Source organism: Lepidochelys kempii, chromosome 6 (assembly GCF_965140285.1).
Source record: "Lepidochelys kempii isolate rLepKem1 chromosome 6, rLepKem1.hap1, whole genome shotgun sequence".
In the NCBI taxonomy this organism is placed as follows: domain Eukaryota; kingdom Metazoa; phylum Chordata; order Testudines; family Cheloniidae; genus Lepidochelys; species Lepidochelys kempii.
The window spans coordinates 26583548-26606813 of NC_136385.1; the positions used below are offsets into that span (position 1 = coordinate 26583548).

Sequence of the window (23266 nt, forward strand, 5' to 3'; positions counted from 1 at the left end):
TCAACTGCCCCATTGTTCTTGTCTTATGGTAACAGTAAGCTGGAGCACAGACTAGCCTCCAAAATTCATTTCAGACTCTTCCCTCTTTACCCATTTCTTTTGATCTTGCTATTGTGCTTCCATACTGTGAAGAGAAGCAAGCATTTAGCTGAAACTTGAATTCATATAATCTGTTTAATAGTAAGCGGAGCATAATGGAGAAATGCCCACTGTCCTATTTCCATTGCCACTGACCTCCCCTCTGACACAGGAGCCAAATATCCAGCTTTACAGGTTGTGTGAAGAACTGTTGCCCTGACTAGATTCTCTCCCCTCTGAGAGCTTGCCTTCAGCAGCCAAACTGCTTTTAATTCCTTAAAAAAAAAACAACAAAAACCAACCAACCAAGGTCTTTTTTAAAACTCTTTCTGTGCTGCTATTGAATGGTTAAAGGTCAAAATGACAAGTGTAACTCTGAAGTGAGGCAATTTAGAACTCCTGCAGAAGAAGCTGTCTCAAGAATGGGGAAACTTCTAGGAGTCCAATTGCCCAAAACGTGTGAACAATCTCTGGCAGGAACATTTAATAAGACCAAGTTTATTCTTCATTCACTAGGGAGAGCTCGTGTGGCTCACTGATTTAACAATCCTCAACAGTACTAAAACCAATGCGTCACTGCCAAGGCATCACATGCCTTCCTTACAGAGCTTGCTATGGCAAGAGAATCAGCCTCAGCTTTTTGTATTCCAGAATAAAGTGGGTGGAATACTACTAACAAGGATGTTTAAAAACTGCATTCAGTAAACAAGCTTCACAGTCTCCTCATCTTGTTAACTAGGGAGCGGAAACAGTGCACTGCAGAAAAGGATACACAGTAATACATTAGTTTACTTCACTAGCATATCACTTTGAGACCTGGATTAAAATTTTTCCTTTGATCAACAACAGTCGCAGTATACGCAGACCTGGCAAAGGAGAGTTCAGATTTGCTTAATGCAGCTGTTTAAAAATCCCACAATCTCAACGTCAATGGGCACCTAATGATTCTTGTACACAGACTGTCAGTGAATGATGCCACAAGCTTCCCATAGTGCAAAGCCACGCAGACAACCAAAACGTGAGCTGATCCAAACTGCCGCTTCCTGAAACTTGTCCTGGGCAGGATTGCTGCATTCAATCAAAAGCTCCCAAACCTTCATTTCCCCCCAGATTCATTACACACCTGTTTTCGCTAGGCAAAACTTCCTTTAGATCCATTTATAAATTTTTAATTACTCTCATGACAAACATCCAGTTAGTTATCACATTTACTGTTTTGCCACAGAATGATTATAACAACAAAGACTTGAGGCCATCTCTTTATTATCTACTGTGAGGTAACTAGCCTCCCCCCAATAATACTTGTTCTTGGCTAGTCAGGGGCTCTCTCCAGTAGCCCACTAAGCTAATAGAAAAGATACAGGATTGGGCAACCAGAAAAGAGAATCAGCTCAGTACACTTTGTTTCAATGTGTTAACTGTTTGTACTGTTCATTGCAAACAGCTTAATATAATGCATGACTTGCTTCTAATATTTGCCATATGCCCAGATGCTATGGAAATGGGCAAGTGGAAGTCATCAAGAGTTACAGCCTAGTAATGAATCTTCCCAGGTGTACCCACTGAAGGTCTGTGTCTCGGGAGGTAATTTGTGGGATCTAAACTTAAATTAACAAGTACCTGCTTCCTCATACTCTGCTCTCAGTCAGAGGAAAACATTGCCAACTGCTTTTTAAGAGTTTATTTACTTGTCATTGTATATGACACCCAGATGGAACTTGAAAGATTTTTTTCCCCAGAGTTACTTATCAGTTAGTGGAAATATAGTTCATGCTTAAAAGGAACTTAAGTGATAGTGGCTCTGTTTATGCACTACTACTGATGTCAGAACAGTTCTAGGAATAGGGGTTTTATAGTAAACACATAGCCAGTAGACTGAAGACAGAACTTAATTTCTGCTTAAATTCAAATATCTTAAAATGCCTCATTAGTATGATGAAAATATGTCATGTTATTCAGAAAAAGGATTCAGGAAAAAAGGGGATCAAGAGACAGTAAGCGTTTTCAATATTTACTGAGGGCCACAGTCATCCCAGATTTACACCCTGCAGCATTGAGTTAGGAAAGAATTTGAATAAAAAACCCCACTTTAACAGATACAGGGTGGATCAAAGTATGAACTCTGAGTGCATGAAAAGCGCAGTTCCCCCTCAAGTACATTTAATTCAATTTTAAGGATATCTGTTTACATATTCACATGCTTCTCTAAATGTTTTGTAGGAATGAGCATCCCTGTGCTGTGCCCTCTACAGAAAGAGAACAGGAAAGAAAAACTTAAAGGAGGGCCAAGTATGGCTGGATACAAGCAGTACTGGGTAGGAAAAAAGCAAAAACAGCTTCAGACACATCTGACTCTCTTTACAGGAAGCCTTAATTCACTTACGTGCAGAGTACTACAGCTGCAGTGACAAGAGGAGGAAACAATTCATCAATAACCGAAGCTCAACACAGCATGCAAAGTCATTAATGTCTCAGAAGCATAGTAGAGGACACCAAGCTTTTCCTGATCTCCCTAGTATTGTAATTACTGAATGGCCTTGATACCATCAAACTGCATCCTAACCCAAGATCTTAGCATAATGGCTAATTATTTCCAACATTGGAAACTTAGGGGGGGGAAAAAAAACCATGGTGACAGCCATTTTATTGTTCAGATGGAAAGCGAATACCAAACTCAATGTGCAGTTCTGTGGTGAGAGTGTCAGCCATGATGCTAACCCAAAGTATCCTGACATTATACTGAACCAAAGTTTGACCTTTCGACAACACCTCGTGAACACAGCAATAAGATCAGGTCTCATGTCACGCTTATCAGGAAACTGGCCGGAACAGCATGGGGCTTCAGTCCACAGGCCCTACAAACCTGAAGTATATATTCTGCGGCTGAATACTGTGCACAAGTGTGGTCTCACAGCAGTCACACAACTCCTTGATACTCAACTCAACAATGGCATGTGCATAGTGTCAGGAATGCTCATATCTGGCTCCCAGTTCTATCGCACATCCAGTCTCCACAGATTAGAAAAGCTGCCCAGACATTTTGCTTTCTCAGCCATGTCAGGGCAAACATGAGGATCCCATTGCACAATGCATCACCTGCAGAACCCGCCGAAGTAAAGATTAAAATCCCACAACCCTTTATGGAACTGCATCAAGGCCCTTACACTCAACTTCAATGCTGAGGCTCTATGGAGAGCCACATGGAGCATTTCGACTGCTCAAAACAAACAGCTTGTCGTTGAACCAGCCGAGGAACCGCTGGTTTTGCTTTATGTCGGAAGGACTGGTGTAGATTGCATCTTATGGGAGATGTGGACAAACCCTGTTTAAATGGAAAATGAGGCAAACACTTGTATATGACTGTGGTCACCAGGCACAAACGATGGAGCACCTCATATCTGAGTTATTTCACTAGGGGTCTGAAGGACATTGCCACAGCAGTGAGCTGGTGAATGTGATAGCTATCAAATCTAGATATAAATTTGTAATGGTTGCTATCTACCGAAGCCATACGAAAGAAGCAGCAGCAGCAGCTGAATTATTAGTCTCTTTCCCATGCCTTCACCCGCCAGAAGAGATGCAAAATCCCATTGTGACAGTCTTGATAAACTTTCGGTTCTATTATCTGTTTCTTTCAAGCAAAACTATATTTAGTTTCACTTTAATAGAGTCTAGAGATATTAAGAGTGTCCAATGACATGTACAAATTTTATTTGGGTTCAAAGAGCATAGATTTAACATGTCCTTGGGTATTATATGTGTGAAAGGGAAGTGAATGAGGAACATTTGACTCTTTGATAGGACCATGGAGGTCTGTGTTTTATGAGTCTCTTTTCAACTCTCTCCAAATAGGGAAAACAGCTCATGAAACCCTGATTTTGCAAAGATTATACAAAAGGGAAACACCTGTTGTGAGGTCAGCTAAAAATCAAAATGAGCATATATTCGTGCATCTGAGAGAGGTCCTAGCAAAGCTCCATGGTGGGGGGGGGGGGGGGGAGAGAAAAATATCACCTTATAAAAGCAGAAGGGGAATGAGGGGAAACAAGTCAGCCTCCTTTTTAACGTCAGCTGATGGAAATGCTGGTACTGCAGTGTACAGAACTGAGGGTAGAAATGTAATTTTTTATTTTAATCCATATTTTGGGGGTAGGGCATTCTGTTGTAATTAGTTAATTTCAAGGAATCCCCAAAATTAAAATACTTCCTTACACAAATGCCTGTTCTGCACAGGCCAGGAGTATACTGCTTTTAACCTTAATCTGTTCAACTGTACTGGGGAGCAGCCAACCTGAACACAAAGCATACCACATACTTCTTCACTGTTCCTAGCTATATGCTGATTTCCTTACATTTAATTTATACTGTCCAAGCACAGCCAAAGGGCTTGTCTACACTACCACGTGGGGTCGATTTAAGATATGCAACGTGAATACTGTAGCTGAAGTCGACATACTTAGATCTACTTACTGCGGTATCTTCACTGCGGTAAGTCGACAGCTGACGCTCTCCCGTCGACTCCGCTTGTGCTCCTCATTCTGGTGGAGTACCAGAGTCGACAGGAGAGCACTCAGTGGTCAATTTATCGCATCTATACAAGACGCAATAAATTGACCCCCACTGGATCGATCACTGCCTGCCAATGCAGTGGGTAGCGTAGACAAGCCCAAAATTAAATCTAGCACAGCTGAAAACTAGCATATTTGATTCTTATTGGCTTGTAAAGTCAGATGTAGGTAGAAGTGTTACAATTTAAGTGTTCTTTGTATACCTTTAGTCTCTAGTTATTAGCTATTTAAAAAGTAGCTCAGTGTTAAGACCTCTCCCCATAATAGTAGTCTGCATATGCTGATGAAGTTCATTTTCAACTAGACATTACCTCAAGAATACACAGCTTTCTAATAAAGAACTCCTGCATTCTCATAAGTCTTCTAACAGTGCTATAGTTAGTAGTATGCAATTCTGGTTTTGTTAACTAGCTTCACAATCTACAAAGCAGCAATGCTACCACTCCACAACTTTACAACTCACAGGATGTTCTAGCTTTCTACATAGTGGCCTGAAGAAGGAAGAGAAAGTCGGTCAGAAGCCTGCTGGTGGACGGGAAGGTTCGCCACTTCATTTTAACTTAAAATACATTGACCTTATCCAGGTAAAGGTAAGATCATGGAACCCTTCTACACTAGAGGACTAGATCTCTGCACAACGTTGACCATTGCAGCTGAGATTCTCTTTGACTGATTCTTCTTCAGATGGATTAGTGTCCACACTAAACAGTTGTTTGTGTGCACTAATACACTGTGTCCACACACAGCACTTGCACCAACCTGTGCATTGTGCTACTTATCCCATAATTCCAGGAATAGGTATTTGTGGTAGCAGGTGTGTGCTAGGCAGGGAACTGTATGTACTGTGTATACATATGACTGTACATATATAATTTTTATACAGTTGCATGTGAGATTTAGAGAAAGAGAGGTGTTAAAGTTATGTTGGATTAAACCAATGAAGTAACCAAATGATAATGTCCAATAGCTCTCCCCACTGTGAATGTACCATGAAGGGCAAGGGCTTTTCCCTCAATTACATTCAAAACACAGAAGGCCACGAGTTGGTCACAGAGTGCTTAGGTAAACTGTACCTGGTGTCTTATATGAGCATTGCTGACTTCATGTACCAATACTCTTTAGATAAGGGGCTTGGTTTATAGTCTCTAACTTTTCCATATTTTGGTGAACTATTTCTTCTTATCACCTCTAAAAGTCAGATACACGAGTGAAGGGAGGACAGCCCTCCAAGCTGCCTAAAAATTCTTCACTCCCACAGCACATCTAATAATGTCCATCTCCTGGGGAAAGTACTAGGGGAGAGAGGTCTGAGTAGTGGCTACTGAAATACCATGGATATGTATGAGCGAGAATTTAAACCAGGGCATACAGTGCCCTCCTCAGATATTATAGGTCTGGGAGATACTGCTGAGGCAGCCGCTTCACTGCCATGCCATTTCAACCCACAGTAAGGCACGCATTCATTTGTTGCTATAAAATTAGCATGTGTACATATGTATTTTTTCCACGAGCTAAAGATCCATGGCCCAAAAATTATTATTGTAAAGTTGTACTGAATAATATTTACTGTAGAATAAAAATCGCACAACTAAATAGTTACTTTTAATAAGCTGTTGTGTGCTGCATTCCTCCCTGGGAGAGAAGCAAGGGGTAGAGAGTAGGAGTAAGAGCAAAAGCAAGACCAGGTTAGTATCACCTATCCTGTATAGATCCAGGAATTGGTGGGAAGAAGTTGTGACAGCTTGGTGGGAATATCAAAGGAAGCATCGTAGCTACAATGCTATCATGCTTGCATTGAAACAGCTCCAACTGAAGCAGTCTGGACAAATGCATTAAGACTTATTCAGAGGTCCTACAATCTTATCGGTACTGGAAATACCTTGTGAAACATCTGGACACAGTATTGGGACTCCGCATTTTACCAGCATTCCAAAGGACCACACTGGTACCGGGAATGCCACAATTCTCTACTGTGGATGGAATACGGATACATGGTCAACAGACAACAATAGCCACACAAGTCTAAGAACAGCATTTGATTGCGGCAAATTGACTTAGGTTGCAAGGTCTTTCACGTGGTAAAAGATGACAGCACAAAGAAAAATTAGTCAAGAAAACATTATCGCTTAGTGCAATACAAAGACGTTCTTTTTAATTAAAAAATTTTCACTCATTTTTCTTCCCTCCACCTCAGTCCTTCCATAAAGCAGTAGCTGGTTGTTAACAGGTAGTTTGCTGGCAAACTGATTTTTCTTTTTAAATATCTACGTAACATAAAGCTGCTCTGCATATTCAAAGTCATTCTTTGGATGGCATAGATGTTACAATTTATGTATCAGAACCCCGTATTTAAAAGAGAAATCAAGGCTTGTGAGATTTACAACTTCATTTTCAAAAAAGGTTTTGTCCTTTACAATTAAGAGTTTTAAATTCAAATTAAAAAGGTTTCATAACTAAAGGAACAATATCTGTCTTTGTTGCTACTTTAAATTTAGTGTTACAAATAGAGCCGAAAACCTTTAACAGCAAATCAATCCTCTTTCAAAATGAAATACTAAGTGTATAGCCTAGATTCCTGTCAGATGTCAGTGAACACCACCATCCAAGCATCTGTGGTCTCCAATCAAAGCCATGGTACATATTTTCTATGTACAATGGGAATACTTTTAGCTTTCTCTCTTCTATTTATAAAGATCCAAGATATTGCACAACTTATTGTTCTATTCTTTCCAGACACAACTCCCATTGTAACTAATAGGAGTTACACATATATACCAAAGAGAACACACCCTTCAATCAGTAACTTTGTTACGGCAATGTTCAGGAGAAAGATAAGACATTTTCCAAGGGAAAGGAGAGACTTAAGATTTATTTGGGTCTTAAACTAACATGTGATTGTATGTATGCCAATAGCTCAGTTATGCAGCTTTCTCCCCTAGAACTTCCAACAGTTTTAAGGCATCTGAGAGAACAACAATTAACCAAACTGATCACAGTGACACTCTGGTGTGTGGCCAGCCAAGCTTACTGTTATTTACCTATTCTTTGACAAATTCATCATTGTTTATAGGCTCCAGTTTCTATTTCTGTATTAAGTGCTCTGTGGCAATCTGAGACACTTAGGCTGCTGCCCTCTGTAGGATGATTAGAACTTCCCCTTCCCCCACTTCCCAACACAACACTCAACTGTACAGGACTTTTAAGGAATAAAGAGGTCTAAGTGCAATAAATGTGAGATGAGCTGGAATAGTGGGAAGCTAGAACATGGTTAGCTGCTGTTGCTGCCTAGTTTATATTTTAAACAAAGAATTTTCATTTGCCTTTGAAAGCCAGTTTCTATAACGATACAAAGTTTAACATGTAGAGCGCTTTCCAGTCCAGAGCATTCAAGAAAAAATATGATTGATAACACGAGGAAAAACATTCTTGGGAGTACTAACACATTTGACACAGTATTCAGAGTTGATTAAGAAAGAATTGTACTCTTTCCATATTAGTCTCATTGATACACAGGGACATCAGAAAACAGGCTGATGCAGCTTAATATGCAGAAGTGAGAGAGGAAATTCATTAAAAAAAACTGTGGTATTCCAAAGTGCAACGTTTTGTTCTTCCCTCTTTGTGCAGGTTTTTCTGCAGCTCCTCCTTTCCCTTACAAGAGATTGGAAACAATTGCAGTTTTAGTTGAAGATAAGGCAGACTGACATTTATTCAAAGCTCTGCCGTAATAAACTGAATACCATAAGTTTCTTTTTCAGTAACCCGAGGAATAATTTCACTTAGACACACACACAGTGCTGCTGACAGAAACACCCAGTTGGACAGATTGAGGCCTGGTCTACACTAGGAAATTGAGTCAGTAGAACTACCTTGCTCAGGGGGCGTGAAAAATCCACACCCCTGAACAATGCAGTTAAACCAACCTACCACCCAGCAAAGACAGCACTAGGTCATTTTCCCCCCCTCAACTTAGTTAACGCCTCTGAGGAAGGTGGAGTACCTACACTGACAAAAGAACCCCTCCATAGATAGTGGCATAGATAGTGTCTTCACTGAAGCACTGCAGCAGTGCCTCTGCAGAGTTTGTATAGACAAACCCTAAGAGGTTGTTGTCTTCTCCTCTCTCCCCCACATACCCACCGTTTTCCTTCCCCTTATTACCCACAAAGTCCACACAAAACTTCTACAAACTTTGAAAGAAAGAATGAATGTGTCTCCAGAGTACAGGTAGCTCAAATTAGCACACTTAGATTAGGGGCATTGAAGCTAACATAGCTCGAGTGAGAGTAACCACATTTCCAAACAACGTGAGTTATACACAGTGATTTGATTAGCAGCATAGAATGACAAGACTATCTTCTGATGACATGTTGTAACTCAAGTTATTGCATCCCCACTGCGTTCCTAGTTCAAGCTTCAGCAGCACTCAGCTTCAGTCCCTCCACTGGCTAGCTACCTTGAGCTTAAAGCAGTTTTCTCAAACTATAGATTTGTGTGTGATCAAAGGGGTCAAGTTAGGGGTAATATTCGAGTTATAATTTGATCTTACTGTGCTGTGAAGACACACCCTGTGACAATGCAAAAGACTGCAATGTACACAAAGTTTGGACATTAACAGAAGTATCAGGTAACAGCAAAGAACAAACGTAATCCACAGACAAGCCAAGATCAATGAAAATTAATGTAGGCAAAGAGACGTTCTCCACTCCAACTTGAGTTCACCCACCTTGGAAAGATTACATGTACAGTGGCAGCAGTAATACATAGCAAACTTCCAACAAGCCTAAAAACATGAATGATGAGAAAATTTACATTCTAATACAATGAAAGTCTAGTAACATCACAAAGTTTGGTTCTTGGCTAGTTTATGATAATAGTTTGTACAAAATGGGAGTGAAAGAACCATCTTAAGCCGTCTAAGTCTTCTGTTTAAGTACTGGGATACGCTTTTTCTTCTTTTTTTTAAATGAAGCATCCTTTCACTTAACTCTCCACAACAATACTCAAGTTTCTTTTAGATTTGTTTATATAAAGCAAATATGGTAGGCTCTAGTTGCCTAGTAGTTGCTAAAAACACAATCAAAAGAAACCCAATTAGACCAACATCTTCATTATTAGTAACTAATAACAGTATTTCCTTCTAACCTGCATGATGCCAGCTTTCCAATGCATATCACACAAAAAGGCCTTGCATGTCTCAAACACTATACTTCTATTAATCAATTTGTTGTAGGAAAGCCATACTAACAATCTACCCAGAAAATGTGCAGGAGTCCATGCCCATTAGCTTATTAGTCAACATTAGAGTTAATACTAGTTATAGAAGTCTTGACAATTGGATCTAGAGTTGGACATATCCAGTCCAAAGAAATCTGTCTTCTTAATAAAAGAGCAGAGCAGACAAATGCTGTCAGTTTACCAACTATCCAGTTACTTCAGTTTCAGAAAAAGAAGAAGTGGAACTGGGTAGTTTTTCCATGTAAAAAACATACTATCTGACCTAGCAACACAGATAGGCTGTGATCCCATTTTCCAGTGCTGTCATACTACGGAGGATGTAACACAGATAGTAAAACATCACACTAAGGATCAAACTACTGTACAAAACCAACTAACTTAAGACCAAGGGTCACGGAATCATAAATTTGCCGCCCACCTGATTCTGATCCACAGTTATTCAGTTCACATGAGTACAGGTCATCAGCAAAATTCTTGCAATAAGCTATCAAATCTCTTTCTCTGGGACATTGATAATATATCAGGTCACTCCATTCTACTGTACAGGTGTCTCTCTTGCTAAGATTTTTAAACATAAAACCAGCAGCAAATCGCTTTCTACCTTCTGTCTCTGTGTAATTAGCACTATTAATCCCATGCTATCCAAGTCCTCTGGCACAGCAGTGATTTGGTTTTAATCTCTGCTGAGTTGTCTTCCTCCACTCCCCAGCAAGCCATTCAGATCAGATCTTGGCAAACTCCTAGGTCAGAACTAAACTTCTGCTGCAGAAATAGCAGTCTCACTACACTGATAGAAATGTATTGAGACATGCAATGCCTGCCTTTTTTATATCCAAAAAAGGAAAGAAATTAGTTGCTCTTATACAGATTAATTTGCAGAACAGAGAAAGTTCTTTTCTGCATCTCTCCTACCCTGTAAACCAGTCAACAGCCAATCGCCACATAGCAATCAATAGACAAGGTACCCAAATATAACCCCAAACATTTTACAAGCTTGATACTGTGTAACCCTATAAGCACATTCTAATATGGTATTTCTCCTCTCAATGTCACTGCTGGAGACCACACTTACTGTCTTTTCAGCCCTGAACAATTGATTAGTCATGTATTTCCCTTGTCCCTTAGCAGGAAGAGGAGTCCCATGCTATTTCACTGTTTCTCATGCTTCCCAACCTGGGGAGCCCATGCTTCTCAGCAGGATAGAGTCCCTTACCACCCCAGTATGCTCCCCTCTGTTCACCAACTGCCACCTTTGAGGTGTAACCAACAGTCTCTATAATGCATTAAATTTTATGGCCACTATCAGACGGCACCACATAGCTCAGGGGGAAGTGAAAAGGCTTTTCACTCTGAGGTTTTTCGCTAATTCCTGTGTTTTTCGTGTCCCCTGGTCTCCCTATGTATCTCAAACTAGGCCACGGGGTCCCCATGTCACCTGAAGCTACCCCATGTCAGTGTATTCCTTGCCACTCAGGGACCAGCGGGTGGCCACCAGCTGCTTAGAGGCACCTCCTGACCCCAGATAAGAAGGAAAACTCCTTGCCACTCTTAGCATCACCTGCATTCACAGATAGGCAAGAAATCCCCAGGCCGCTCCACACACACCCTGCCCCTCGCAAGCCAGACGAGTTGAGGAGAAACCTGCAAGGGACCCACCCCTGGGCTGCTGACACCAGAGCTTGCCTCCACTGGACAGAGCAAGAGGATTCTCCGCCTAGGGCCACCTGCGCTTCACACCCAGCACCCTCCAGCTGCACCCTCCAGCCGTGCCCCCCACCCCAGCCTCCCCCCAGACCCAGGCCAGCAGCCCCAAGCTCTACCTGTACCCCCTCAGCCCCCCCCAGGCTCCCAGCCCCCCCTACCTGTACCCCCCAAGGCTCCCAGCCCCCCTGCTCTACCTGTACCCCCTCAGCCCCCCCCAGGCTCCCAGCCCCCCCGCTACCTGTACCCCCCAAACCCCCCCAGGCTCCCAGGCCCCCCCCGCTCTACCTGTACCCCCGCGACCCCCCCAGGCTCCCAGCCCCCCGCTCTACCTGTACCCCCGCGACCCCCCCAGCTGCACCCCCGCGACCCCAGCCCCCCGCGCCACTCACCCCATAAGCCAGTCCATGGCTCTCCCGGGTGCTCGCTCCTGCTCCGCTGCTGCGCCGCCCGCTGGGCGCGGGGCCGGGGAGGAGCCGGGGCGGGCTCCTGCGTCCTGCCCGAGCTCACCACCCGCTCCGGCCTCTGGGGCTGCGCATGGGGCCGCCCGGCCCCCGGCGGCGGGGCTGGCGCTGGCGCCCGCCCCCACCTAGCCCCTCCCCCTCGCCCCCCCGGCGGCGGGCGGGCGGCTCGGCCGGGCTCACGCTCCTGCCCCCAGGCTGCGCCGGGTCCCCTTAGCCTCAGACACACTCCCAGGGAGGCCGGAAGTAAACACACAGGCCCCCGCCCCCTGCTACTGCTAACCCGGAAGTGTTCCCCCTTCCCCACCCGGGGCACCATGGGAAATGTAGTCCGGCGCGCAGGCTGGGGCCACGTGGAGCCCCTGCTGGGCGGAGCGCACCAGGCAGGGTGTCTCCTCTGCCACCAGGGGCCCCCCCCGGATCGGGGCCGCTGAGTGACTGTTAGTCCACCTATCAGAGGGGTAGCCGTGTTAGTCTGTATCCACAAAAACAATGAGGAGTCCGGCGGCACCTTAAAGAGTAGCCGATCGGACTCCCCGTGCGCGCATCCCGTGAAGTGGGCTGCAGCCCGCGAAAGCTGATGCCCAAATAAATTGGTTAATCTCTAAGGTGCCGCAAGTCCTCCTTTTCTCATTGTTTTTGTTATTCCTTTGGCTTCCTGTTTAATAATTGCATGGGGCCATCGCTGTGACGGGGTTTTACTTTATTACTGATCTGCCCGTTAGGAGATTAGCATAGCTAAGAACTGGGTATTATTATGTATTTAATTATTTGCCATCCCTTATGGGTGTTTTAATATTAACGATAGTTATATTGTTAGTTATCTATTGTTAGTAGACGGCACTGTGGCCTAGCTGCTCAAACCCAGTGCGGGGAGCTAGGACTCTTGAGTTCTGGCTAAGGGGGCATGGCCTTGCCCCCTAAGAAGAGGCTGCATGCACTTCCTACAGAGTAGTGGCTTTCAAACTTTTTTTCTGGCGTCCCAGTTGAAAAAAATTGTTGATGCCCAGGACCCAACAGAGCTGGGGGTGAGGGGTTTGGGGTGTGGGAGGGGCTCAGGGCTGGGGCAGAGGGTTGGGGTGCAGGGGTGAGGGGTGAGGGGTTCAGGGTGTGGGAGGGGGCTCCAAGCTGGGCCACGGGGTTAGGATGCGAGAGGGGGTGCAGGCTCTGGGGTGGGGTTGTGGATGAGGGGTTTTGGGTTCAGGAGGGGGCTCCAGGTTTGGTGGGGCTCAGGACTGGGGCAGGGGTTGGGGTGTCAGAGGGGAGTCAGGGCTCTGGGCTGGTGTTGCAGGCTCTGGGGTGGAGCCAGGGATGAGGGGTTGTCGGGGGCTCAGGGCTGGAGCAGGGGATTGGGGTGCGGGTTTACCTCTGACGGCTCCTGGTCAGCGGTGCAGCCGGGATGCAGAGGCAGACTTCCCACCTGTCCTGGCTCCACAGACCGCACTGCACCCCGGAAATGGACAGCGGGTCTGGCTCCTAGGCAGTGGTGTGCAAGCCCACAGGCACCGCCCCCCAGCTCCCGGCCAATGGGAGTGCAGAGTCAGTGCTCGGGGCAGCGGCAGCATGCGGAGCCCTGTAACCCTCCTGCCTATGAGCTGGACCTGCTGCTCGCCACTTCCGGGGCGCAGAGCAGTGTCAGAACAGGTAGGGACTACTAGTTTTTACTGGCCAGACACCATGGTCCCTGAGTGCTAAGCAAGGTGACCCAGTGCCTTGCATTCCACAACCCAGTACTTGAAAACCACTGCTATAGAGCTGTGGCTCTCAACTTTCCAAACTACTCCTTTCAGGAGTCTGATTTGTCTTACGTATGCCCAAGTTTCACCTCACTTAAAAACTACTTACAAAAATCAGACATAAAAATCTAAAGTGTCACATTACACTATTACTCAGAAATTGCTGACTTTCTCATTTTTACCATATAATTCGAAAATAACTCATGGGAATATAAATATTGTACATACATTTCAGTGTATAATATATCGTGCAATATAAACAAGTCATATGAAATTTTAGTTTATTCTGACTTTGCTAGTTCTTTTTATGTAGCTTGTGGTAAAACTAGGCAAAAATATAGATTAGTTGATGTGCCCCTTGCAAGAACCCTGTGTACCTCATGGGTACACGGATCTCTGGTTGAGAACCACTGCATAGAATATGTGAGACATCCTAAGGGCCTGGGTTACATGTGCTCACAAAGAAAATGCGGTTGAGGGACTGGTGAATCCGTTCATTTGTTTTCCACATTTCCTAAAACCAAGAAAGAAAAGTGTTTGCTCTAAATATTTATACTTGGATTCTGAAAAATATATTGATGATGGTCCAATGTTTACACACATGCTTATAGTTAGTGGTGGGCATAAGAGCTTGTGTGATCAAGGGCTGCATTAATAGGCCCTGCAAATGCTCAGCTACAAAAATTGTGAAGAGTTGGAGGTGAAGACCACATCGGGAAAGGCTTGTGGGTTGGTTTGTTTTTTTAAAGGTCTGTCATTTAGTGCAGGCTGATCAATCCCAAAGGCCACAAAATTTCTCTTCAGAAGAATTTCTGTGAATTCCAGCAATAAATAATCTCTGGCTATAGTAAATTAGCAGTAGCCAGTCTAAGAATGAGTGGGCTAGGGAAAGCGTCCAAACCATCCCTTCAGAATGGTATCAGAATTTTAACAAAGGACTCCAAGGTACCACTAGGAGTTCTATTCCCAGCACTGCCTCTGACTTTTTATGTGACCCTAAAACAGATCACTAGGGCTCATGTTTTCAATAGTATCCATTGATTATTGGATGCCAAATTTGGGACAACTATGGCCAGATTTTCCAAGCTGCTGAGGAGAACCCACTAATCTAGAACCGCTGTGTTGTATTCTTGGTTTTGCCACTGACTCAGTGTATGATCTTAGCTGAGTCATATAGCTTCTCTGTGTCTCAGGTCACTTTCCCCAAGTACAAAGAACATAATAATAGTTATCTATATCACAGGTGGAACAGGTTTCAGAGTAGCAGCCATGTTAGTCTGTATCCACAAAAAGAAAAGGAGGACTTGTGGCACCTTAGAGACTAACCAATGTATTTGAGCATGAGCTTTCGTGAACTACAGCTCACTTCATCGGATGCAACAGGTGTAACAGTAGCCATTCAAGTCAGTAGATCCTGACTTATGCCGTGTGATGGGAGCATTAAGCTGTTGTAATCCTGACCCATGTCAGGTGACTGGATGAACAAATAAATACTAGTCTCCTACCAGCAGTCCTGCCCCATCATACATTTTATTACTAACAGGAACATAGAATTATAGGACTGGAAGGGAGTCAAGGCAGGACTAAATATTACTTGGAGCATCCCTGACAGGTGTTTGTCTAACCTGCTCTTAGTGAAGACTTATTAATTAGCCCAGAGGCAGATTTACAGTGAAACACAGGGTGCCCTGGCACATGGCCCCCCAGTGGCAGGGGGCCCCAGGGCTGGGCAGCTGCAGGGGCAGAAGCTTGGTCCTGCTGGCTCCCAGGGCTCCTGCTGCAGGCTCCTCACCCACCAGCAGCAAAGCTTCCCCCTCCTCCGCCTCCTCTCCCAAGAGCACCCACCCCTCCCCATCCCTCCCAGCACTTCCCCCACCGCCAAACAGCTGTTTGCCGGCACTCAGGTCACTCCAGGAGGGAGGGGAGGAGCAAGGCCCCAGCACGCTTGGGGGAGGAGGCAGGGGCGGGGCCTTGGGGAAGGGGGTGGAATAGGGGCAGCGTGGAGCAAAGGCAGGGTCCCCACACTTCCCCTACACATAGCCCACCCACCCCCGTGCCGTGAGCCACTCAGGGCAGGGGGCTGGGAACACCGCCACGACTCCAGCCCACACCCCCAGCCCCCTGTCCTGACTCCTGCACCCTCCTCACACACCCCTAGCCCCCTGCCCTCCCTGACTCCTGCACACCCCCCACATCCTCCCCACCCTGAGCACCAAACGGGAGCTCCTGCACCCCCCCCCCCATTCCCACCTGCACCCCTCGCACCAAATGGGAGCTGCCCTGGATAAGCGCTCCACATCCCAACCCCCGTCCCAGCCCTGAGCCCCCTCCCACACCCTAACTCCTGGCCAGACCCTGCACCCCAACCCCAGCCTGCTCCTGCACCCTGACTTCCTCCCAGACCCTGCACCCCCAGCCCTGAGTCCTGGCCAGACCCCGCACCCCAATGCTTTTTTACTTTTTTTTTTTTTTTATAAAGTGCTCTTATCCAAAGCGCTTTACAATCGTTATCTAACGGTACAAACAATATTTGGAAAGATCATTAAGTGGGCCACCGAGACCCCCAGCGATTTTCAAGTGGTCTGTGAAAAAATAAGGTAGACTACAAAAACAATCAAGGTACCTCACTTTATTTTCATTTACTTCCTATTACTTATAGGAGGAGGATGAAGAAAAAAGAATGAAAAACGGGGCAGACTGTTCTTTTTCTTGGCTGGTCCCAAGGAGGGGCCCCCAAAATGAAGCTGAGCACAGGGCCCCACTAACTCTAAATCTGCCACTGAATTAGCCCCTTTATGGTATAAGAGTGTATAAAAAGAAAGGCTTGTGATTAAAGCACTGGACTGGGACTCAGGACATCTGGGTTAAATTCCTTGCTCTCCCACCAGACTTTCCTGTGTGACATTGGGCAAGTCATTCTGCCCAGATTTTTAAAGGTATTTAGATGTTCTGGTGCTCAGCATTGCAAAGCCTAGCTAAGTTAGGAGCCTAAAGCTCATTTTCAGAAAAAAATTAGACTTTTAAGTGCCTAAAGTTTTCAAAATGAAATTTGCCTAAAGCAGTTAGGCTTTATAAATACTGAGCACCAGAATATGTAAATACCTTTAAAAATCTGGGCTCTAGTCTCTCTATCTAAGATCCCATCTGCAAAATGGGGATAGTTGTGCTGCCTTACTTCAGAAGGGTGTTGTGAGAATAAAACCATTGCAGACTGTGAGGTACTTTGACGCTATTGTAATGGGGCTACTCCAGTACCCTAGTTAGAATTCTCAAAACTTTCTCTAAATTATTCATTTCGGGGGCTAGGTTTCCTCTCTCCAAACCCTTAACTCATGGTGAGTCCATCCACTAAACCAATTAATTTCCCTGGATCAGCATTAGAAATCCCCACAGAGTTGCAGAGGGGGACACCAGGTTTGAAGTGGACTGGCTCATGGTTGTTCAGCAAGCTAGTACTTTTCCTTAAGAGCTGCATCTCACGCTCCAGAATCTAATCTTTCATTTAAAACATTGAAGTCTTTAGCCCTTCTGGTTGCAAAGATAACCTTCCAAATGTAAACCAGATGAAAACAGATGCAATGATACTGCCCAAGTCTGCAGACAGCCTGGAACCATAGCTCGTAGGCATGGTTACCGTTCTGTTCATTTTAAGGAAGGTAATCATTTTGAAGCCTAATGACCACCATTCAAATGTCAACATTGTTCACTATTTAACTAACCACATATAAAATGAAGGACATTAGTTTCATGGATATTTGCACACTCCAGGACTGGTCCAGGCACTGTTTTTGCAGCCATTTAGCAGATTCAGGAGCCTCTCCACTCACAGAATCATAGAATCATAGAATATCAGGGTTGGAAGGGACCTCAGGAGGTCATCTAGTCCAACCCCCTGCTCAAAGCAGGACCGATCCCCAATTAAATCATCCCAGCCAGGGCTTTGTCAAGCCTGACCTTAAAAACTTCTAAGGAAGGAGATTCCACAACCTCCCTAGGTAACGCATTCCAGTGTTTTACCACCCTATTAGTGAAAAAGTTTTTCCTAATATCCAACCTAAATCTTCCCCACTGCAACTTGAGACCATTACTCCTTGTTCTGTCATCTGCTACCACTGAGAACAGTCTAGAACCATCCTCTCTGGAACCCCCTTTCTGGTAGCTGAAAGCAGCTATCAAATCACCCCTCATTCTTCTCTTCCGTAGACTAAACATCCCCAGTTCCCTCAGCCTCTCCTCATAAGTCATGTGTTCCAGTCCCCTAATCATTTTTGTTGCCCTCCGCTGGACTCTTTCCAATTTTTCCACATCCTTCTTATAGTGTGGGGCCCAAAACTGGACGCAGTACTCCAGATGAGGCCTCACCAGTGTCGAATAGAGGGGAACGATCATGTCCCTCGATCTGCTGGCAATGCCCCTACTTATACATCCCAAAATGCCATTGGCCGTCTTGGCAACAAGGGTACACTGTTGACTCATATCCAGCTTCTCGTCCACTGTAACCCCTAGGTCCTTTTCTGCAGAACTGCTGCCGAGCCATTCGGTCCCTAGTCTGTAGCAGTGCATTGGATTCTTCCGTCCTAAGTGCAGGACTCTGCACTTGTCCTTGTTGAACCTCATCAGATTTCTTTTGGCCCAATCCTCCAATTTGTTTAGGTCCCTCTGTATCCTATCCCTACCCTCCAGCGTATCTACCTCTCCTCCCAGTTTAATGTCATCTGCAAACTTGCTGACGGTGCAATCCACAGCATCCTCCAGATCATTTATGAAGATATTGAACAAAACCGGCCCCAGGACCGACCCTTGGGGCACTCCACTTGCTCCGGCTGCCGACTAGACATGGAGCCATTGATCACTACCCGTTGAGCCCGACAATCTAGCCAGATTTCTATCCACCTAATAGTCCATTCATCCAGCCCATACTTCTTTAACTTGCTGGCAAGAATACTGTGGGAGACAGTGTCAAAAGCTTTGCTAAAGTCAAGGAACAACACGTCCACTGCTTTCCCTTCATCCACAGAACCAGTTATCTTGTCATAGAAGGCAATTAGATTAGTCAGGCATGACTTGCCCTTGGTGAATCCATGCTGACTGTTCCTGATCACTTTCCTCTCCTCTAAGTGCTTCAGAATTGATTTCTTGAGGACCTGCTCCATGATTTTTCCAGGGACTGAGGTGAGGCTGACTGGCCTGTAGTTCCCAAGATCCTCCTTCTTCCCTTTTTTAAAGATGGGCACTACATTAGCCTTTTTCCAATCTTCCGGGACTTCCCCCGATCGCCATGAGTTTTCAAAGATAATGGCCAATGGCTCTGCAATCACATCCGCCAACTCCTTTAGCATTCTCGGATGCAACGCATCCGGCCCCATGGACTTGTGCATGTCCAGCTTTTCTGAATAGTCCCGAACCACTTCTTTCTCCACAGAGGGCTGGTCACCTCCTCCCCATGCTGTGCTGCCCAGTGCAGTAGTCTGGGAGCTGACCTTGTTCGTGAAGACAGAGGCAAAAAAGCATTGAGTACATTAGCTTTTTCCATATCCTCTGTCACTAGGTTGCCTCCCTCCTTCAGTAAGGGGCCCACACTTTCCTTGACTTTCTTCTTGTTGCTAATCAGAGGGGAGGATTAAAGGTGTCTCCAGTGGTAATAAATGCTCATGTGACAGATGCAATGGAAGTGCATAGTGTTATCATAAAACTAAAAATAAGTTACAAAGGTAAGAATACATGTCATCCTGGTGGTGGTATTTCTCCCTTAGCTGAGGAAAGATGATGGAATTATTTTTCACCAAGGGCTATATTGTGCCATCAGTTTTTAAGCAGAACCCTCCATTTAAGTCAGTTGGGAATCTGTTGACATAACCTGGATCATTTACTTTGCCTCACTCCCATAATAAACCTCCTTACTGGACATTATTGCCATATTAGGTAGAGTGATAAAGACAGAAAAGACCAAAGCTTAACGAGCATGTTGTATGTTGTCGGATAAAACATTTTTCTTTATTGCCTTGAGTCTGTTTTTCCTGTTTCTCATTTGTAAATACTCGGCGTGGGGTAGGAAAAGTTTTCTTTCTTTCTAGTGAAATCCCATATACCTAATGCGAAGCTGGTATGGGGATTTTTTTATAATTTGTAAAATACCAGATCAAATCATCAGTGGAAAAGAATTATGCTGTGTGCAGACCCTTGATCCAGTCATTATCTGCAAACATTGGAGAACAGATGTCCCTCATTTGAATGATGTTTTCTTGTTTCTCTTTGTTAAGAGTACTTTTGGCAGGGTGGTTAAGGATGAATTCTATCCAATTTCACTGTGGGGTGCATTGTTCCAGGAGTTGGGTGTTTAGTCATATGACACCCATTTTAGTCGAGAGATGACTCCTAATACAATGAGTTTGTCATGGCTGATTAGCTATTTCCTGCCTGTTCATAGTAAAGAAAATATATTGCAAATGGCAAAGGAAAATTACCAGCACAATATGAACTCAGGAATATTAACATCTATTTTATTAATCATTTATATCACATCTTGCTATACATCACAGCGTTAGCGTATATGTCACTAAAAAATCTAAATATATATTAAAAGGTTCCTGGGAGCCAAAATACCTAACAATAATTCTTTTCTTCATTCTGTCCCTAGGCATTGGGAACTCCAGAAATACCTCTGCCAAGCAAAATGTTTCACATTCCCATACCTGGTGAGCCTTCCCCTCACCAGCCCAGGAAAGAAGGCAATGCTTTAAGGGCATAGTGTTCCCTCAATGGTTATCCCTTTGTCCCTCTTCTATTTGTAAGCCCTCTTAAAAACCCAACCCATTTCTTTCATGAACGCTTCCTACATTGATCTTCTGGACCGTTATTATTTGTGTGGCAGTAGCAATCAAATGTGACAAACAGAAGGAAAATAGTGAGATGGTCATGTGTGATGTAATTGGGTCTCTGCACTGACTCACACCTCAACTGCTGCCCTTGGTCTCTATTAGGACCTGATGTACAAATCCTTCAGTGGCAAGTCTGTGCAAAAAGTCAACAGGTGTTCCATGCGTGCTTGGTTTGCAGGATCTGGACTGTAAGTAGGGTGACCAGATGTCCCGATTTTATAGGGACAGTACTGATATTTGGGGCTTTTTCTTATATAGGCCCTTATTACCCCCACCCCCTGTCCCGATTTTTCACACTTGCTATCTGGTTAGGGTGTGTAAGCTCTTTGGCTCTTGCTGTATTCAATAAACTACCATGTTTATTGACAAGGGGATTGATTCATCATTGTCCTAAGGTCCCCTTTTTCCCAAGCTAGCTGGGGCAAAGGGGCTGCAGTGCAAGCATAAACCCTGGCCCTCCCGCAGGCACCGTGAGACCAATATGTCCAGGTACAGAACAGCTTCTCTAGTTCTGCATCACCTCTGCAGTAGTTCTGGGCAGAGGGGACATTGTGGAATAGGCCAGAGGAGGGAAGAAACAGATTTGGGGGAGGGAGGGGTAGAGGGACATGGTCAGTCCAGACCTGTGGCATGGTGATTCTGCACTTGTGCAAAGCCCCATAGGGCTCAGTAAAGCAGAAGCACAAGTTAATACTGCCCTGAAGGCTGTCTTAGTCTGAGCGGGGGGGGGGGCACATCATCCCCCATAGCCCCTGAATAGAGGAGTCCGTCAGCCCACTGAATACAGCTCAGCGTGGTCAGAATTACTGTGGAATCAAACAGCAAGTGTGAATAACGATGTTTCCTGCTTTCCTCCCCCTGTGCGTCTCACAAAACAGATTTGTACAAACAGGAGGTTGATAAAAGAGCAGGTGTTTCTCATATAGAACTCTCACCTGATCTTTGTATTGGCTTTTAACTAAGCTTCTCTATACTTACTGGATAAAAAAGGGTGTCAGAAAGGATGAATTGCCATGATGAATTAATCAAGGTGGTAGGTTTTATGAGGCTGTGCCAGCTCACTGCTTTTATTTAATTGCTCTGTATTTTATCATTATTACTGTATTTTTTGCACAACAGTGAGTGCAACAACAGGTGAACAAACATTGATTTTGCATTGCAGGCTGCTAAAGAGTGGAATTGAACTTTGCCCCTTTATTTGTTTATTACACCAGGGAAGATAGGCCTGCCACTCCTTCTGTTTGGAGCTTGCCCAAACTGCCCCGTATCTGATCGCGCTTGACATGTGGAGGCAGAGAAAGCGGGCCAGATTCTCCAGAAGTTGAGTCATTATGAGAAAAAGATATGGGTTAAATAGGTTCAGGTATTTCCTCTTCTCTCCACAAATGGCTAGTGATGGTATTTGGGGGCAAGGATTGGAATAAGGGGGAGCAGAGCTAAAAGCAGAGTGAGAGCTCCCCTTCCTTGTTTGAGGGATCAGTGTTCCCATGGAGACCCCTCCGGCCCAATCTCCTGGATTAGTGAGGGGAGGACTCACCAGGCCGTGAATGTGACACACTTTGCCGGGCTGAGGCCTTTCCAGGGCTCCCACTGTTCCTGGCAGTGGATGGAGAAGCAGCAGCATGTGAGCGGTGTCTCGGCGAGGAGTTTTCCTCTGCAAGTGCCTCCACTCCACATGCACGTCAGCAGTGTCAAAAGCTCAGCCCTGCCCACACGCCACCTGATTGGTTTGGGGATATCGCTGCCCAGATAACAGGAACGGGATTAATATCCTACCTGAGTGTGCATTATCTCCGCAGTCAATTCCTGCCTCTTCAAAGGCTGTGAAAAGGAACCAAGAGTTTGGGTCTTGTGAGAGGCAGAGTTCCTTAACCCCAGGCATGGGTCTTGGGATTTGGAGACTGCCCAGGAGCATAATTTCAGAAAAAAATCTTGGGGGGAGAGGGAGGAGCTGGAGTGGGAAAGTTCTGTCAGCATATAGGCCATTTTATGTGAAATTATATTATATCCTGCAAAGACAGAGGCGGTGGAGCATACTGACCTATTAAAAGTCAGGTGGTGGAGGGCAAACCAAGGTCCTTCTGCTGCCTAATGTATCTCACTGTCAGGAAGTCTTTTTTCTTAGATCCTGATTTTCCCTTTCTTAATTTCATACCACTTCTACTAGCTATACAGTCAGACCCAGACCCTAAACTGGTGAAAATCAGCATAGTTCCATTGTACATCGATTTATATCATCTGAGGTTCTGATCCTCAGATTTTGATATTCAATAATGGAAGAAAATAAATATTTAGTAGAAGTGCATAACAATTTGATAGTTTTGGGGTCAAAGAGGATATTTTGCAGTTTTCTTGAATGTGGCAGTGGCTCTTTAAATCAGCACCATCCACATACTCCTTCCCTAGGACAAAATGTCTTTGTCTGTGTGCGTTATTCATGTTACGATTAAAATTCCTGCATAGCCATTCGAAAAAGACAAGTGCATGTTGCTGGCAACGTGGGACTGTCTGCAACTCAAAATGTGATTGTTAATCATGCTGGATATTAATAACAACATCTTTTTCTAGGTGGAAAATTTGATTTTTTATAAATAACCATCATGACT

General features: G+C 44.7%; 1 protein-coding gene across 3 annotated transcripts in view; it reads right to left on the reverse strand.

Annotated features, from left to right (window-relative positions):
* MOB2 (MOB kinase activator 2) overlaps nt 1–12295 on the reverse strand; it is a 166721-nt gene extending 154426 nt beyond the window's left edge. Inside the window, exons 1-2 of one of the 3 annotated variants that reach the window (XM_073347215.2) lie at nt 11978–12295; nt 9373–9429 (exon numbers count right to left, since the gene is read on the reverse strand). In XM_073347215.2, the coding sequence (XP_073203316.1) occupies nt 9373–9429; nt 11978–11994 (74 nt within the window). In that variant the 5' untranslated portion in view covers nt 11995–12295. The remainder of the gene's footprint in view (nt 1–9372; nt 9430–11977) is intronic. The other 2 variants (XM_073347216.2, XM_073347220.2) reach the window with 2 other exon arrangements.
* Nucleotides 12296–23266: the final 10971 nt, after the last annotated feature.